The sequence below is a fragment of the Tenrec ecaudatus genome, chromosome 15, assembly GCF_050624435.1.
Source record: "Tenrec ecaudatus isolate mTenEca1 chromosome 15, mTenEca1.hap1, whole genome shotgun sequence".
Classification (NCBI taxonomy): Eukaryota; Metazoa; Chordata; class Mammalia; order Afrosoricida; family Tenrecidae; genus Tenrec; species Tenrec ecaudatus.
Genome location: NC_134544.1, coordinates 63,906,533 through 63,926,058, shown reverse-complemented (window position 1 = coordinate 63,926,058; position 19,526 = coordinate 63,906,533). Strand labels below are relative to the sequence as shown.

The 19,526-nt window shown below is 43.1% G+C and overlaps 1 protein-coding gene across 2 annotated transcripts in view; it reads left to right on the top strand.

Annotated features, from left to right (window-relative positions):
• The window catches only part of LAMA1 (laminin subunit alpha 1), a 172,367-nt gene extending 159,387 nt beyond the window's left edge, over window positions 1–12,980 (top strand). For both annotated transcript variants that reach the window (XM_075532720.1, XM_075532719.1), the window contains exons 57-63: window positions 3,594–3,706; window positions 6,771–6,960; window positions 7,503–7,661; window positions 8,217–8,370; window positions 9,708–9,841; window positions 11,481–11,703; window positions 12,529–12,980. In XM_075532720.1, coding sequence (XP_075388835.1) covers window positions 3,594–3,706; window positions 6,771–6,960; window positions 7,503–7,661; window positions 8,217–8,370; window positions 9,708–9,841; window positions 11,481–11,703; window positions 12,529–12,689 — 1,134 coding nt within the window. In that variant the 3' untranslated portion in view covers window positions 12,690–12,980. The remainder of the gene's footprint in view (window positions 1–3,593; window positions 3,707–6,770; window positions 6,961–7,502; window positions 7,662–8,216; window positions 8,371–9,707; window positions 9,842–11,480; window positions 11,704–12,528) is intronic.
• Window positions 12,981–19,526: the final 6,546 nt, after the last annotated feature.

Here is a 19,526-nt window from a genome sequence, read left to right as displayed (position 1 = left end):
TCGGGATAGGTGATTCTGTGCAGATAGCAACTGTATTTGTGGTTTCTTGGGAGTGTGGGTGGGAAGTAATAACAGTGAGTACTAGAAGGTAGAAAATGCTCTAGTATTGATGGTGGTAATGATTGTACGACTCTTCCTGATAAGGTTTAACTATTGAATTCAATGCTATGTGGATTATATGCCAATAAAACTTTAAACTAGTAAAAAATATTTTAAAGCTTGCAAATGGACACCCATGTGTAACCATTGGTCTGTGGTCCCCTGGAGCCACAGAGGGGGTAGGAGAGTCTGGGCTAGGAGGGAAAGGTGAAAATAGAGTGTGTGGCTATTTGGTGCATGAAAAACTGCATCTTTTACCTTGACCGGATATTTTTTTAATGGCAGTCATTTATATTTTTCTTATTTTCTCCACTTGGATTTTTCATATTCCTTGATGTAAACCCATTATTTGGGTGGTGGCACTGAAGCAGTGGTAGGATTGAGCCTGTTTGCCCCAGTTGGGCAGAGTGCTATCTACTCTCTTCTTGAATTCAGTGAAGCAGTTGTTAAAAAATGGTGCTTGGAGTCAGAGTTCTCTCTCTGGTGGGCAGTTGAGCAGCTGCCCAATGGAGAAATCACAATTTTACATTCCTCACTCATTTTTAACATTCATCTGTGCAACTGCATATTCTGAATGTCCATAGTAATGTTCACACCATCCATATAAAGAATTAGACAGAATTAAGGCTTTTATATTTATTTATTCATTTCATAAGAATTGGTATACTTGTGATGAAATGCTACATTTTGACTCTCTTGATTTTGTTTTTCCAGTAAGCAAGCATAAAATGTAGAGAGAAAACCTGCCAAACAGCCAGAAAGGGAAAAGCTATCCTTCCTTTCAGTTTTGTTTGTGCCCAAATCCCCCTGAGAGCTTATGAGTGATTGTGCAGTTCCTGAACGTGCTCGACGAACCAAGGATATTGTCAGAATAATTGCCACAATTCAGCACAAGCAGGAAGGAGTTTTCCAAAGATGAACCCAATATGTTCATAGAAATTGCCTGTTTCTAATGCATCAGACACAGGGACTATTATCTAATTAGCCGGCCTCTAAAGGAATGGGCTGCTACTTCTACAGTGAAAAGATGGTTAAGGATAAATCACACAGCCAATGATGCTCAGATAAAAGTAAAGAACATTGCAATTGAGGCACCAAACAAGATGCAATATGGAAATATCTTAAATAACTTTTATTGTTTTGGGTCAGGTATTATTTAATATTTTCATTACTATTTTAACACTCTTTCTTATAATACAATCTAGTGTTATAAACCTCTTTTATTATTCTTATTCAAATGTTAACTATATAAAAGAATAAACTACCTCTCAGAATATTGTTTTTTTAATATTTAAAATGATCATCAGGGCAGCAATGGGCTGTTAAATTGTTTGAATCTTACTCCTGAACTTAAGTGAATGAGTGAGATTGGGGGGGGGGGCGGTGAGAATCACAAGTTGTCTTCCTAGAAAAAAAAATGTAGCATTTCATCACAAGTATACCAAGTTTTGTGAAATTAATTAAAATATTAAAACCTTATTCTATCTAATTCTTTATACCAATGGACAACATGAACATTACTATGTACACATAGAATATGCAGTTGTGCAGATGAATGTTAAAAATGAGTAAAGGCAAATCCTCCCTCAACGCAAGAACAGTTTGTTCTAACAATCCGGCATTCTGTGATGCTCACCTTCCCAACATGATCACTGAAGACAAAATGATGCATAAGCAAATGTGGTGAAGAAAGCTGATGGTGTCCGGCTATCAAAAGATATAGTGTCTTGGGTCTTAAAGGTTTGAAGATAAACAAGCGACCATCTAGCTAAGAAGCAAAAAGGCCCACATGGAAGAAGCACACCGACCTGTGTGATCATGAGGTGTCCATGGGATCAGCCATCTAAGACCCAGAACAAAATCATACCCAAAGTGAATGGGGGGTGGGGGCAGGCATGGAGTGGAGACCCAAGAAGTGGCATATGATAAAGAGCCAATGGTACTAAAGGAAAAAGTGCAAGCTGTATTGAAAACATTCACACACACACACACACACACACACACACACACACAAGACTCCAGGAGCTGACCCCCATTGATGGAATACCAACTGAACTGTGTCAACAACCTGTTGAAGCACTGGAAGCATTCACTGATCTTTGTTAAGAAAATTTTAAGACAGCTCCCTGGCCGACTGACTCTAAGAAATCCATATTTTATCCATTTCAAAGAAAGGGGATCCAACACAGTACACAAATTATAGAACAATATGCAAGTAAAATGTCACTGAATATCATCCAACAACAGCAAGCCACCAGAGGTTCAGGCCAGACTCAGAAGAGGACATGGGAAAGGGGTCTCATTGCTGATGTCAGATGGATTTGAGCCAAAAGAAGAGATTACCATAAAGATGTTTTATTGACTATGTAAAGTGGTTCAATGGTATGGATCATAACAAATTATGCTACTTTGGGAATAATACTATAGTGCTCATATAGGACTTGTACATGGATCAAGTGGAAGTTTAATGAACAGAACAGGGCATACTGCACGATTTAAAATGAGGAAACATGTGTCAGGGTTGTATCCTCTCACCAAACTTATCCAATCTGTATGTCGAGAACATCACCAGACAAACTATTATGTGAAGAAGAATGTGGCATCATGCTTGGAAGAAGGCTTATTATATGTAGTTGATACAACCTTGCTTGCTGACAGTGAGCAGCACTTGAAGTATTTGCTGGTAAAGATCAGGTTTTGAAGCCTTCAGTATGAATTACAGTTTAATGTAAAGAAAACCAGAATCCTCAGAACTAGGCCAATAGCGAACACCATGATAAACTGAGAAAGGATTGACGTCATCTAGGAGTTTGTCTTGGTTGGATCCACAATCAATGCTCGTGGAAGCAGCAGTCAAGAGATCAAACATGCATTGGGTAAATATGCTACATGAGACCTCTTAAAAATGTTGGAGAGTCAGTAGGTTGCTTTCGGGACTAAGGTGGGAATGCTCTCTTCAGGTGTATGTGTGTGAAAGGTGTACATTGAAGGGGGAAGACCAGAGAAGCCGTGCGCTTGATTTGTGGTGCTGGTGAGAATTTTGAAAGCATCGTGGACTGCCGAAAGAATGAACAGATGTGCCTCGGAAGAAATACAGCCAGACAGCTCCTTAGAGGCAAAGATGGAGAGACTTTCCTCATGTACTTTGGACAGGTTATCCGGAAAGAGTAATCCCTGGAAGGCACATCAGGGTGGATAAAGTAGAGGTGCCGTGAAAAAGATCCTCAACAAGATGCACTGACACAGCGGCTGCAACACAAAGAAAAATTGTGAGCGTGGTGCCGGTGCCAGCAGTGCTTAGTTCTGGTACCCACAGGGTTGCTGTGAGCAGGAACCAATGTGAGGGCACCTAACCACAACAATAAAAGATGATTAGTGATTAGATTGATGTATTGGCATGCTAACTTCCGAGATGTGTTCGTCATGGAGACAAACATACATTGTGGATGGTGTCCGGCTATAGAAGGCTGACCGCTCTGATGCTTTACTTTCAGGGACTGTGTGCAGCGGACAGAGTCCCGGGAATCATTTCCAAGGCGCGCCAGTTTGGCCTGGCAGCGGACAGCCACTTTGTGTTTCATTTTGATCAGTCTGCTGTTAGAAAGAGGTGGGTATTTCTCTAACACTGCTAGGAGGCAGCGATTCCTCTTTGGGTGCAGGGAGGTCCCTTCATCCACAAGCCTTGTCCAAAGGAAGCTTCTGTGTTCTTTAATATGGAGGGCACGAGTGACAACCGAATGGCAGCTGCGAGAAGAGAAAGGGACTCAAAGAAGGGCTCGTGAAGTTTGTCCTTCTTGTCTTTACCTCTTCTTGCTGATGGCTGGCACACATACGCACATCTACCCAAATAAGTCTTTCTTCCAAAATCCTCAAGCCCTGGGCTGATCATCCTTTGGACTTTTAGCCCATTCTCTTTAAAGTCCCACTAGATGGTGCCATTGTCTACCTAAATTCTTTCGCTATGTCCTCAAATTCCTACACTGCACCCATTCCCCTGCAAGGTCCTGGACTTGGTGGCTGTCTGTCCCCAGAGCCCTTCTCCACAAAACCTCCCCTGCCCTGCGACATGCAAGGTCTTCCTAGCTGAAATTCCCCACTCCACATATTCCTCCTTCCGCCTCCGCCTCTCCTATTCCACCAAAGTCCACCCTTTTAGACGTTCCCCTTCGCTACTATTGTCTGTGATTTCCGCACCCTGGTCACCTGACATCCGACCCCGGCTCACTCTTCATCCCTTTATCTCTCTAGCCGTTCTTGCCCCCACTGCACCCTAAGTTACTAACTGTGCTTCTTTTCAGTGTGGTCAGCCGTCTGCTCTTGCCCCCACATCTAATGCCTCCCCCCCCCCAGAGATTGCCTGCTAGTATTGATTGTTCCGTCATAAATTCCTTCTGTCCTCCACCCCTGTTACCCCAGCTTGCAACCCATCAATCTGCTTTCTCCATGCCAGGACTGAAATTGGTCATGCAAGTTGGAGAAATGCTTATTCTTTCCTGACGGGCTGTTCTTGAAAACAAGGACCACACATCGCAGACGGACCCTGGAACTGACAAGCCAGTCCGTTACTTTCTTTAGCATGTTCGCCTTTTGTTTTCCGTAATATCTTATTCATAGCTTCTCTTCATATTTCTGCAGTCTCCTACATCCTCCCAACCTCTCTTTGAACCCCAGATGATGATTTTACCTCACCTGGGGGGGGGGGGAGCTATGAGACAGGACTCCTTTTGTATTTTTAAAATAAAAAAGAGCCAGCACCAACCTTTGCTCACAACTTCCTGTCGCTTCTCCCATGACCCTAGATGAGGGGCCCTATTCCTAGCAAGGTGACCCCTCACTCTGGGTCCTGGGCCCCTCTCCCCCTCAGGGATAAGAGCAGCCCCGTCGCCCCGTCATTAACACGAGTTGCCATCAGCCCACAGGTGTGCTGATTGATGAGAAGTACAGCAACGGCTGCCCACACTTTACACAGGCCACGAATGTCAGCCGCAGAATTACTCTGAGAAAGGCCTTATGACGATCCTTATTTTATACCGAAGGAACGAGACACGGGGAAGTTAGGCCAATCCCGTCCAAGTCACACAGCTGGTGAGAGGGCGAGCTGGGGTGCAACCGTCGGTAGTCAGCTGCCAAAGTCCACACCTGCAACCGTTCCACTTCCACCCGCTCCGTCGCCTCCAGCTTTGCACACAGAAACCACCCACGTGGCTCCCCCTGCGTCCAAACCCAAAAGCCACACTCTGTTTCACAGTAAGACTTTTGGAAAGAGTTTCGGTTACCGTCTCTCTGCTCCTAACCTCTCATCTTCTCACCTGCCCAACGATGCGGCCTCTACTTCACTTCACAGGCTGTTCTTCTTAGAGTTATCTAAGACCTCGATGTGGGCCCACCCAGAGTCGCCCTCTCTGTTGTGTCCTCAGCAGCAGTACACGTACTGGGCTGTTCAAGTCCTCTCCTGACTTCCCTGTTCCTTGTCTGCCTGCCTGCCCGCCCGTCCTTATCACTTTACTTAGCCCGCTCTTCTTGCAGCAGAGAGCATCCTAGGGCCTCATCCATGCAATCTTCTGTAGTCCCATGATTTTAAATGTCAATCACATGTCCCAACGCCCACGTCACTAGCCCTGCCACACATATGAGTGTATAACCAACAGGCTAGTCGACAGCCCGTGTAGGTGTTAGGAGACCCCGTAACTGTAATACACCAAAGCAAATTTCTTTTTTTTTCTTTTAAATCATTTTATTGGGGGCTCGTACAACTCATCACAATCTACACATACATCCATGTGTCAAGCACATTTGTACATTTGCTGCCATCATCATTCTTTATTTTTAATCGTTTTATTAGGGGCTCATACAACTCGCCACAATCCATACATACATCAATTGTGTAAAGCACATCTGTACATTCATTGCCCTCATCATTCTCAGAACATTTGCTCTCCACCTAATCCCCTGGCATCAGCTCCTCATTTCACCAAAGAAAATTTTGTGATCTTCTACAAACCCGCTCTCCTGGTATCCCCATTGCTGTAGGCATGATCCCGTTCTTCTAGTTGCTCGAGGCCCACATCTCTACGATATTTTAAATTGTTTTCTTTCTCTCACCTACCAAGCTAGGTCCATCAGAAGTCCTATTGCGTTTTCCTCTAGAACATTTCAGAATTAGCCTAACTCCTCCTTATATCCAGTACACCATGCTACGCCGCCCTCTTGTCTCTGCCGACTATTGTAACAGCTGCCTTCCCCTCCCTGCCCCTTGCGCTTGCCTGATCTAATTCATAAAACACACACCAGACAGAAGAAGCATTTGACTGAATGCCAGGACTACTAAAGGGGCCACCAATTCCCCTCTGCATGACCCAATCTTAACTCTCTGTCCAGCACGAGGTCCTCGGGTATAATTTCTGATTTTCATTTCAGGAAACAGGAGATCTTCCTTTTTCAGTCACTGCTTTATCCTTAGCAGCCAGGAGAGCTTCAGGCATATGTGGTAGAAAGTAACCATTTGTTGAATGGGTAGATGGATCAATGAATGAATGAATCTCATGTCACTGCCTGTCTGTCACCTAGCTACCTATTTCTATATTAAAACAATTATTGACTTCTCTCTTTGGGGTTCTACAAAGAGTTCAACGTGACTCCTTTCTGAATGAGGAGCTCTTCTTTCCCTCCAGGCTTTCTGTTCAGTTCAGGATACGGACATTTGCCTCCAGTGGTCTCATTTACTACATGGCTCACCAGAACCAAGTTGATTATGCCACCCTGCAGCTCCTCGGCGGCTACCTCTACTTCACGTTTGACCTTGGCAAAAGCAGGACAAAGGTCTGGCACCCCACGCGGATCAATGACGGCCAGTGGCACCTGGTATGTGATTTGCAGCGTTGCTATCTCGTGCTTGGAATGCTCTCCAACTTGTCACTTTTGTTTGCGCCACCTCACTGAAATGGAATGGTTCCCTGAGATGCTAGCCTGCCCCAAGCCTAGTGTATCTCCCCCGAGACCTGCCGCTCTGGGAAGGCAAAGGTGTGTTTGGTGTCCTAGAGCTCCCCCAGGCTCTGACAGGAAACACTGGCAGGAGGAAGGAACCGGTCCCCAAACACCCTCCACTTGAGAAGACGTCAATATCATCGACTGTGGCGCAAAGAGGCCAGCGCTAAGCTCATACATTTGCTGGCCGATAAAGAGAACTCTGGAAGACTTTCCATTGGGAAATATGCTTTGCCCAACCCTGGGTCTGCGCTTCTGCCAGACTCAGCTCTGTCTCGAGGTCAGATAGGTGAAAGCCTGGTTCATCCATTAGGATGGAGTTCAAGTATTACGCTGCAATAAATGGGTATTGGGGGGAAACCATCTTTAATGCTTCCATAGGTTCATTAAAAAGCATAGATGTTTTCATTTGACTTTAGGTCAAGACAGAATATGCTCAAAGGAAGGGGTTCTTGGTTGTTGACAAGCTGGAATCCCCACAAGTGTCCACGGAGGGTGACGGCACAACGTTGGATGTGGAAGGAAAGTTCTACCTAGGAGGCCTTCCTGCTGCGTACAGGGCCAAAAACATCGGAAATGTGAGCATCTTCCCTGTGTAGACGTGTGCTTTACCATGAGTATGGTGTGTCTATGTATTTTGTACAGAAAAGCCGTTCTTCGCATATTTATGCTTAAATCACCTTGTACGACCCTGGTGCTTGACTGAAATACATACAGATCCCTTCAAAACATGTCCCCAGAGTTTGTGCTCTGATTTCTCTTTCATGTCTAGTCAAACCTTCCTGCCTATTATTTAACAAACACTTTCATTTCCCAGCCACTGAGCCACAGTATGAATGGAAAAAGACCATCAAAGTTATATTTAAAGATTAGTAAACTCAGCTTTCTTAATTTCCCTGATATTTTATTAAATAATAGAAAACACCTTTACTGTGTTATCCACAATACTCAATCAAATGTACTCAAGTACGTGTGGAGTATTTCAGCAACTTAATTTAAATAACAAAAGATACTATTTTAATTTGCTTTAATGAGCTTGCAAATGTAATGAACTATAGGGGAAAAAAATGTGCCCTGGCTGTTCCATCATAATTCCCACCACCTTCTCTTCTCTAACCTTATATCTCGCTCAGATCACCCACAGCATCCCTGCCTGCATTGAGCACGTGACCATTAACAGCAAACTATTGGACATGGGCAGTCCAGCGTCCGCCTCTGCAGTGAACAAGTGTTATGCAGCGGCTCAAGACGGAACTTTCTTTGAAGGAAGTGGATACGCTGCTCTGGGTACGTATTATCCATAATGTTGAGGAAGTCTTTTGGGATCAGCCTGCAGTCTATGAAGACATGCATCTGAGAATTGTAGAAGACAGGACCGAGCAAGGCTGAAGGAAGACCACTTCCAGTTAAATGTCTCAGTTTATTCTAATTTCTTGGCATTTAAAGTAAGAGCCTCCTCATCTCTTATCCTCTCCAGATGCCCGATAGCACTTCCCCCCACCCCCGTCAGCAATCATGTGACTCGTGACGAAGGACAGGCACACGGTGTTAATTCCATCTGTCCTCAGACTTATGCACGGCACACTCTCACTGTCCAATTCCATAATGACTTTTGAAATACAAATTAGGCACGTGGAATATGTAAACCGGCAAGCGAAATACAAGTCAGGTTTGATTAAGCCTATTTAGATTGCTGAAAATAATCAATTTTTTAAATGGAGTTTAAATCCTAATGTATTTTAGAATTTAAATTCCTCTGAGCGTAGAACTGGCCTCAGTAATGACTACCCTGCCCCTACTTTAGATACTTGATTTACAGGTGAGCTTCCTGTTTTCCCAAAGTCCCCTGTTCTCTCTGAGTCCTGCCTTCTATCACTGGGGCAGTATCTCTGGCTCCATTGCCCGCTGGCTTCCAGGAAGGCTGTGCTGGAGAGCCGGGAAGTGTGAGAAGGGACGGAGCTAGCTCCTTTCTCTCCTTCCCGCTGCCGCTGCCTCCCCATGGCGGCTTAGGTAACTTCTTCCTGGTTCAGCCTATGGGTCTCATTGGGCAACATCCAGCCCTGTCCCCAGCTCCCGAGCTATGATTTTACTACTTTCTCCTACTTCCTTCATCCCTGGAGATGAGAACAACCAGCTACCACTGCAAATATTCCACCGACTTCTCAGCTTTGTCCTCACCTCAATGAAAATTCTCTCAACTAAACTCCCTCTTTTGAAAAGCTGAGTGTGGCCTCCCACTGACACCCTCAGTAAATGATGATGACCAGTATGTAGAAATTAGCAGAGTAAAATCAACCTCCAGGACATGGGGAAGGATTTGATATTGATGAAATCCTTTTGTGTGCTGCTTCGCTCTTCCATAGAGCACACCTGTGCAGGGCACAAATGCTTATGTGGCCGTGCTTGAAAGGACATGCCTGCTCTCAATCGAGTAGATTGCATAGAACAGTCTCAGAAGCTGGGGCTCAGGGTATATGACAGACCTAGATCCAGAGGAAAAGAACCAAGTCTCTAGAGCCTGAGTCAAGAGCAGCAGTGTGCAGCCCACAGGCTCCCTGTGAGCTGAGCCATCACCGGGCTGGCACGGCCCCCCTCTCACTCTGCGTTGTCCTCTTGTGTTCCAGTTAAAGAAGGCTATAAAGTCCGCTCTGACCTAAACATCAGCCTCCAGTTCCGGACGGCTTCCACGAATGGTGTCCTCTTGGGGATCAGCAGTGCCAAAGTGGATGCCATTGGATTGGAGCTCGTCCATGGCAAGGTAGGTGCCGCGCCTTGGCAGGTTCGCCCAGTGCCCCAGTGACAGAACTGAGCAGTTCGGAAACAACCACCTAGATCAACTGCCTACTGTCATGTAGAGGGAAAGGGTCAATACATATTTAAAGTCCAATTTTCAAAAATATTTTACTCCACTTCTTTTATCATTTTGAAAGGAAACTTAGAGCAAAGTTTCTTTCCTTAAACCATCTAAGCGAACGTTATCCATCTGATGTCCGTCAACCACCACCAACTGTTATGAGTTGATTTCAACTTAGTGACACGCTATAGGATTTTTGAGGCTTTCCAAATTTTGATGGGACCAGACATCTTCATTTCTCTCTCTCTCTCGCTCTCTCTCTCAGAGTAACTGGTGGGTTTGAACTACCAAACTTGCAATCCAATGCGTATCCAAAAGAGCCACGAAGCAACCTGTTGCTCCTCTCACCTCAGTACAAGGAGGCTCCTAAAAGCTCATAGAAACATCCATGATTCTTTAATTCCATTTTTCATGAGCTTTTTGAAGCTCACTGGCATTACTTTAACTTTTTTTGTAGGGGAAAAATGCAGATTCATAAGAAGTTGCAATGAAATATCCCCATCACCACCTCTCCCTTAGTGTTAGCTTGGCATCTTGTTCAAATCACTACCTCATTTTAAGGACAGTGAGAGCTTATGGGGCCACAGAGAGTGTCCCTTCTGCCCTATGAAAGCACATTCACTGAGAGCCTGTAGACTCTGCCATGGCACGCAGTACCACAGAAAACCGAAGCTTTCTTTGCAAAGGGGAGGGGTGGGAACTGGGGAGAATTGCAAGTGTACGGTTGTCTGGTTTTTAATGCTGTCTATAGAGCTATTCGGTATTATTTGAAGTTGGGCTGTAAAAAAATAAAGATGTATATTATAAATTCTTTGGCAACCATTACATTTTTTCAAAGACCAGCAATCAGATAATAACATAGATAAGATATGAAATATGTGAAAAATCACTTTAAGGGGCAGCGGGGAGGGTAACCTTTACACTTCTTGTAGGATTTTTTAGGTGCCATAAAACCTTAGAAAATAAGTACTAAGTTCTTGTGAGGTATCAAAGCTCACTTTCTGCCATCAAGTTGATTCTGACTCACAGTGACTATATTAGGACAGGGTAGACTGCCTTTGTGGGTTTCTGAGACCGTATCTCTTTATGGAGTAGAAATACAGAAAGAGAAATGGGTGTCTATAAGTCACAAGGTAGAGAATCGGTGAGACATACAGATAGAGACTGTGTGGTTTGACACAAAGATGAAGACTAGGCGAAGCGAGCAGGTCAGCTGTGAGCGGTTAGACCCTCTTCCCCACTACTGGATCTCCTCGGAGGGCAAGCATCCACTGAGGGACATACTAGAAGGTGCTTTAGGCTTGTTCCGCTGGAGGGGCCATTGGCCCTGTTGAGAATCTCACTTTTGCACAGCTTCTTGATTCCTTTAAGAGGTTTCTGTTTTTCAAAATGATGTTTTTTGTTTGCTTGCTTTTTTGTTAGTAGCTAACCCTTGTTTTAAGCAGGATGCTCTGATTTCATCCATTCCAAGAGCATCATACAAATGTTTCTTAAATGTGGAAAAAGTCACCAAGATGTTTACTTGTGTATGTTGTGTGTTTAGCTTTTGTTTCATGTTAACAATGGGGCTGGTAGGATAACGGCCACGTATGAGCCCCGAGCTACAAGGACACTCTGTGACGGGAAATGGCACACACTTCAAGCTAACAAAAGCAAACACCGTGTGGTTCTGATAGTCGACGGGGATGCAGTTCATGCTGAAAGTCCACACACCCAGTCCACCTCGGCAGACACTAACAATCCGATTTACATTGGTGGCTACCCTGGTATGTATGGCTCCCTGCAATACTTTTTTGCTGCCATTAGGGAAAGTCCTGGTTTGGGAAGGTAATGAAAACTTAAAAAAAAAAACAAAACCCCCCAAAAAACACCTTACTGCTCCTAAAGGCAATTCCAACTCTTAGGGACCCTGGAGGACAGAGCAGAACTGTCCCTGTGGGTTTCCAAGACTTTTCATCTTTATGGGAGTAGACAGCCTCATCTTTGTCCTTCAGAGTATCTGGTGGGTTTGAACCACTAGCATTGTGGCTAGCAGCTTACTACATCACCTGCTGCTACACCACTGGGGCTCTTTGAATAGAGTAGAGGAATTGAAAAGGATACATATGTTGAGAGACAAATCCTCTACTATTCGAAAGCCTGTCATTTCAAATACTTAGGAATTCTTGGAAAAGTAAAACGACAGTGATGAAAGATGGTAAAACACACACACACACACACTTGATCTGATGTAAAGTAAGTTTGGAATGCTTTACTGAGCAGAAGGGCTTATAATTTTAGAGGAAAAAGGTGCATCTTATTGTTTCACGTGAAATTTTTATTAGACTCATGCATTTCAGCCATTCTTTATAATTGTTAAAATTGATAATCATACACATTTATTCTATGACTTTTAACATAACAATGTCTTAATTATTCTACATTAAAAAATGTTCATGAGCTACTCTTTACCAGAGTCACAAATATGGAAAGATATTGTTGTATTTTTGACAGAGAAATCACTTGCCATTATTCTTGTCTGTGTTTTGCTGCCTATGCCATTTCTACACAATTCAGCGAGATATATCTCTTTTCCCCTCTTTCTCACATAGCGGATGTAAAGCAGAATTGCCTGACCAGCCAAGCCTCATTCCGGGGCTGTTTGAGAAAGCTCACTCTGACCAAGGGCCCTCAAGTGCAATCCTATGACTTCAGCAAAGCTTTCCACCTCCAAGGAGTCTTCCCTCATTCCTGTCCTGGAGCCGAGGCCTGAACCCAGGGAAAGCCTGCCGTTGGCAATCGTTATGCATATTCTGCGAATTACTTTCGTGAATTAAAGTCTCATTCATATCCAACTCAGGTTAAATGTTTCCAGAGAGAAAGACTGCACTTGTGTTAAACAAAAACCACATGCACAACAAATACCTCTATTAAATATCTCAAGTTGTAATTTGAAGTAATTGGCTTTTGTAAGTTGTTTTTTTAAACTTTGTTAATGCTGAACGTTCTGTGGATGGCGACAGTATTTCATGTTTTGCATTTTGAGCTTTTAAAAAATAAAATATTATTACAGACTATAATAGATTAGAACAGAGTATGAATAGTTATGTTTTCTTGTCAAAATTGTGAGCCCTCATTTTTATAAGAGAAAAACAATGCCATTGGTTAAATTCCAATATTGGGCGCAAGCAATTTTAAACATGAGCTTGAAAACAAGTTATCGGAAGCAAAAGCAGCACAGGAAAGGGGTGGAACACCCTTCTGCTGCATCCTAGCTGTGTGAGGCCCGGACTCAGCAGTCTTAGCCAGACAGAGAGATTTAAAGTGGTTTTGCAAGCAGTTAGCTCTTCCTTTACTGTCATCTCGCCCCACCTTTTGGAATAAGACTGCCTGTCTTGATCAGCCACCTTTTCCTGAGAGAATATGTACAATTATGAAAAGAAAAAATTTAAAACCCATGTAGATATGACCATTTTAATAGTCTAAGCACTTTTAAGCCTAGATTTCTGAAATCTCATTTTTCTTTTGCTCTGGGCCCAAGGATGGGGTCACAGTGATTATCAAATATGCTTCTGACTAATAATTTCATTTTTAAGTGATTGCTTGAAGTCTACTCTCTACCACTCCCCTATCTAAGCAGTGACCCACTTTTCCAAAAGGAAAGAGGGCAGATTTCATTTTTATGTCTGTTAGATTTCAATTGGGTAAATGAGTGAAGCCACTGGGGCTATGGTCCCTATCCATCTTCGACGTTCGGGTCATGTCTCTAAGCCTGGCGCCATCTGTATCTTGTGAATGATGCATTTGGAGTTCCCGATTTCCTCCTGACATCTGTGTGAAGGCATTCTTCTGGAAAGGCAGCCATTGGTGGTGGAAGTGCTGCTTGTGCCGCAACACCTGGTGAAATGGGGAAGTCAGACGCCGTAAGGACAGTCGAGTTGGGCAGCTGACTTAAGAACAGAGCGTTTGCTGCCTCAGGTGACAGGCAGTAGTGAAAATGGACAGGGATTTCTCACTGTGGTGTGGGTGACCTTTCTGCTCATGTTTCGATAGAAACAAGCTGTAGTGGGAGACAAGACTTGGATGGTCTAATCCTTGGTCCTTCGTCCACACATAGGACAAGGAAGTCCTCTAACTGGGACAAAGGGTCCCCGGTGACTTCAACAGTGAATTCAACCCAACATATAGTGAAGCAGTGACACCGATGTACTCAAACCATTCCAGAGTATAGAAAGCCCCCAATTTCTTTTATGAATTGAGCATAACCCTGATACTCAAACCAGGTAGAAACGTCACTAAAATAGAACATAGATACAGAAATGCCCGGTAAAATTCTAGCTAATAGAATTTAACAGTACATTTTTAAAAAGGCATGATCAAGTAGGAGTCGTACAAGGTATGCAAGGATAAATCAACCACAGAAAAGCAATCGATATAATCCGTCACATAAATAAAACCTTAAGATTGTATTGATCAACACAGAAAGGACATTTGGCAAAATTCAGTCCCCACTCCTGGAAGAACTTTCAATAAACTAGGAGTAAAAGGTAAGTTCATCAATATAATACAAGGCAGATAGATATACAGAAGAAATGGCCAGCATTGCTCTCACTGGAAAGAAATTGAGCACATGCCACTTGAGACAAGGACCAGATAGAGACATCCATTATCACCACTTGTGTTCAGTATTGTGCTTGAGGTCTTCGCTGGAGGTAAAAAGCAAGAAAGGGAAGTCAAAAGCATTGAAAATGGCACGGAAGAAATAAAACTCCCTCTATTTTCAGAAGATATAATCCTATATATAGGAAATCCAGAAATTTGACAAGAAAATTATTAGAACTAATTGAAAGATTCAGCAAAGTGTCCGGGTATAAGATCAATAAAAATAAATAATTAAGGAATCCTTTATACTTCCAAAGAGCTCTGATAAAGGCTTGAAGTTCAACAAGTGACCATCTAGGAGGGAAGCAGCAAAGCCCATATGGAAGAAGCACACCAACCCGGGTGATCACAAGGTATCAATGAGATCAGGTATCAGGCACCAAAACAAACAAGCATTTGGATATGAATGAGGGGGTTCAGAGTGGAGATCCAAAGTCCATCTGTAGATAATTGGACATTCCCTCACAGAAGGGTCACAAGGAAGGGATGAGCCAGCCAAGGTGCATTACATTATAGCACCAATGAAACACAACATTCCTCTAGCTCTTTAATGCTTCTTCACCCCAACCATCATGACCCCAGTTCTGCCTTACAAATCTGGCTAGACCAGAGCATGTACATTTGTACAGATCAGAGCTCTCGACACACAGACTCCAGGACAGATAAACCCCTCAGAACCAATAATGAGAGAAGTGATACCATGAGGGGAAAGGGAAGGGGAAGGTGGGGGCTGAAGAGAGAGAAAGGGGGAACCAATCACAATGATCAACATACAATATCCCCTAACTCCCGCAGGGGAATGAACAACAGAAATGAGGGTGAAGGGAGACAGTGCACAGTATAAAATATGAAAACAATTTATAAATTATCAAGGGTTCATGAGGGTGGGAGGGGGAACAGAAAGAAGATCTGATACCAGGGCTCAAGTAGAAAGAAAGTGCTCTCAAAAAAGATGATGGCAGCATATGTACAAATGTGCTTGATACACTTGATGACTTGATGTATGGATTGGTATAAAAACTGTAAGAGCCCCCAAGAAAATGATTTATTAAAATTAAACAAACAAACAAGAGAGCTCTGAGAAGGAAATCAGGAAAATTATACTGTGTCAGACTGGGTGGACTAGAGAAACAAATCCAGAGACACTCACATGTGTATAAGAAAGAGGTTTATATACAAGAGCAATTGGACATTGAGAACATCCCAGCCGGGCCCAGATCAAGCCCATTAAGTCTGATATTAGCCCATATGTCCAATATCGATCTATAAAGTCCTCTTCAGACTAATGAAACACATACAATGATGCCGAATGCAGTATGAACACAGGCCAGTGGGTGGAAAGTCTTGTGGATCCAGTGGCAGTGTAAGCATCTCAGTGCTGGCAGGGGTCTCCACGTGGCTTCTCCAACTCTTAGACTCTGGCTGCCATCAGCCTGTCTCCAAGTGTCTTGCCAACAAGAATGTCTCAGGAACTGAGCATGTGTCCATCCTGCACTGAGTTATGTATCTCGTCCAAGCCTCCAAATGAGGTCATCAAGCTTTGACCTGATTGGCAGGGTAAACTCCACCCCTCCAATTGCAAGTCCCAAATTGACAATTATGTAACTACCAGAAATACCACTTACAATAGCCACCCAGAAGATGAAATACTTGGGAGAAAGAGTTCCAGGATAAGCAAAGCACTACAGAAGAAGAAGAAGAGGAAGAGGAGGAGGAGGAGGAGGAGGAGAAGGAGAAGTGGAAGAAGGAGGAGAAGGAGGAGGAAGAAGAGGAGGAGGAGGAGGAGGGGGAGGAGGAGGAAGAAGAAGAAGAAAGTAAGAGACATCCCATTTCTTGATCTCAAAACCTACTACATAGCCATGGTAGTCAAAAGAGCCTGATACTGGTCCAATAGATACATGGACTAACAGAACAGAATGGAAAACTGAGAAGTAAATCTATCGACCTATAGATATCTTCACCAATTGTCTGCAAGCTTATTGTACTCTGGTGGCTTGTGTGTTGCTATGACACTGGAAGCTCTGCCACTGGTATTTCAAATGCCAGCAGAGTCACCCAAAGGGAACACATTTCAGCAAAGCTTTGAGACTAAGAACAGACAAAGAAGAAGGAATCAGCTGCCGACTTTGGAGGAAATAGCCATGGATAACCTTCCGTATGCAACGCTACAGAACATTGTCAAATACTGAAGGTCTAATGAATGAAGGCAGACATTGTTGGAGATAGTGCCAGAGGATGGGACCCTCTGATCAGAGGGTACTCAACATGTGATTGATGAAGAGCTGATTTCTTAGAGTGGAGTTGACCATGGTGCCTTGAATGGATGAAAGGCTGTGGGAGTGGAGGACTCAGGACCTTCACTTGTTCATGGGACACAACTCAAGACAACAGCTGCAAAAACCTGCTAATCATCAGAACTTAATATGTGAAAAGGCTAAATCTAAGAAAACTGAAAGTCTTCAAAAATGAAGTGGAACACAGAAAGATTGATATCCTAGGCATTAGGGACCTGAAGTGGACAGGTATTGGCCATATTGAAGCAGAAAACTGTGAGCACTGGTGTTGCACTTATTGCCAAAAAGGACTTTTCAAAATCAATCTTGAAGTACAGTGCTGTCTGTGATAAGAATTTATCTATCCAATTTCAAGAAAATCTCATCAATAGAAAAATTATTCAAATTAATGTATCAACCACAAAAGCTAGTGATAAAAAAAATTGAAGAACGGTACCAACCTCTTCAGCCTGAAATTTATCAGAGATCTACTCAATTATTGGAGATTGGACTGCAAAATTTGGAAACAAAAAGCAAGGCACAGTAGTTGGGAAACATAGGCTTCGTGATAGAAACGAAGTTTGAGATCTCATGGCAGAATTTTGCAAGACCAACAATTTGTTCATAGCAAATACTGTTTTTCAATAACACAAATGGTGACTGAGTATGCATATGGACTTCTGCAGATGGAACCTACGGAGATCAATTGGACTACATCTGTGGGAAGATGATGGGCATGCTCCATATCAGCAGCTAAATCTTGGCTGTGGGAACACACCATTATGCATACAGATTGAAGTTAAGGTTACAGATGAAAACAAGTCCACAAGAGCCAAAATACCACTTTAAGCCTATCCCAAGTGAATTTTGTTTTGTTCTTTTGAATGTATCATTAATTGGGAGCTAATACTTATATCATTCCATAGTTCAATCATGTTAAGCAAACGCGTACATTTGCTACCACAATCCATTTCTAAACCTTCTTTGTCGTCCTGTACACCTTGACTTCGTCTCCCTTTTACCGTCTCCCCCTCCATGCTACCCCCCAAAGCACTTATTCTACCTACTGTTCCTAGAGCTTATCAATCCTGGTTTTCATATACAAGGAAACAAAAAACACATAACACAACTTCAAGAGTGCCCTCCAATGACATAATACCTAGGAGATATACCCTAATATGAATGAGCAAAAACAAACAAAAATTACAGAAAATGTTGAAAACTAGATTAGGTCCTGCACGCATCAGAGCTGGGATAAACTGACAAAGTTTTAACTGTTCAAGTCAAATTTATACCTTTGATTTTCGATACTCATCTCTCTAAGTTCCTTTGTTTAGTATCCACTGTGTTAGTCTGGGTAGACTAGAGAAAACAAATCCACAAAAACTCACATATGTATAAGAGTTTTTTTATAAAGGGTAGGTGTATATTAAGAAAGCGTCCCAGCCCAGTCCAGTCCAAGCCCATAAATCCAACATTAGCCCATATGTCTAACACCAATCTACAAAGTCCTCCTCAAACTCACAAAACACACGCAATGACACCAATTGTAAGAAGAAAGCCAAATCAGGAGCATGTAAGCATCTCAGCGCTGGCAGGGGTTTCCACATGACTGCTCCAGCACCCAGGGCTACATTGGGGTAGGTCCATGTGGTTTCTCCTCAGGGATGTCTCTCACAGGAAGTGAGCCTTTTCAGCGGAGGCAGAGAACTAGCTAAGGCAGCCAAACACTGGTCCGACCATCGGGGAACAAGAGACAAGATAGGCCTAGCCCTTCAATTAAACTGCGCTTCAATTAATCCCACATCTGTTCATCGGCCAGGTTGGCACAATAAACCTTAACTCTCACACCCGCTTTCCCCCATCCCTCAGTTGTGAGTAGGGAGTTCACCAGAGGGTTGTTTCCTATATAATTTAATGCAGTTTGACCTTTTGTCAAAGGTCAAATGGGTCTCGGGCTCCCACTGTCATCTAAAACCTTCTGCACACTGGATTCTCACAATTTAGTCTCTGATATTAATCCCTCCTGTGAACTCAGATTATATGGGTCAACATTCTTTGGTGTCAGATGATGGTATACTTCTTCCACGTGCAGTTAGTTGACATCTCACTTAAATGGCTGCTTGTTTGGAGGCAAGACTTTAAGACCCCAGCTGTCATTTTATTTAATAGGCAGGCACCATCTAAGTTCTTTGCCGCATTTTGCTGTAGCACCCATATCTTCTGTGTTCTCTTCCTCAGGGGAGTATTGAGCAGGGCTAGGATATAAGAACTCATTGTTCTTGAGTTGGAGTTAGGATTTAGTGTGAGCCCCCAAACCATTTCTGAATCTATGCCCCTCCCCACCTTAAAATTATTATTACTTGGATGTTAATACATATGTTACATCACTCCATTGTTCAAGCACATCAAGCAGAATTATATGACTGCTTGCAGTTTCCAAACATACTTTTTCTTCCTGCACGCCTTGACCTCATCTCCTTTTTACCACCCCTAGACCCCCACCGGCTAAAGCTTTTATTCTAATTGCTGACCCTCTCAATCAATTTTGGGTTTCATTTATTGAAAAACAGAAAACCATATAACACAACTTCAAGAGGATGACCCCAATGACATAACACCTCTGAGCTACATCCGAATATGAACAAACAAAACCAAAATAAACCAAATGAAGG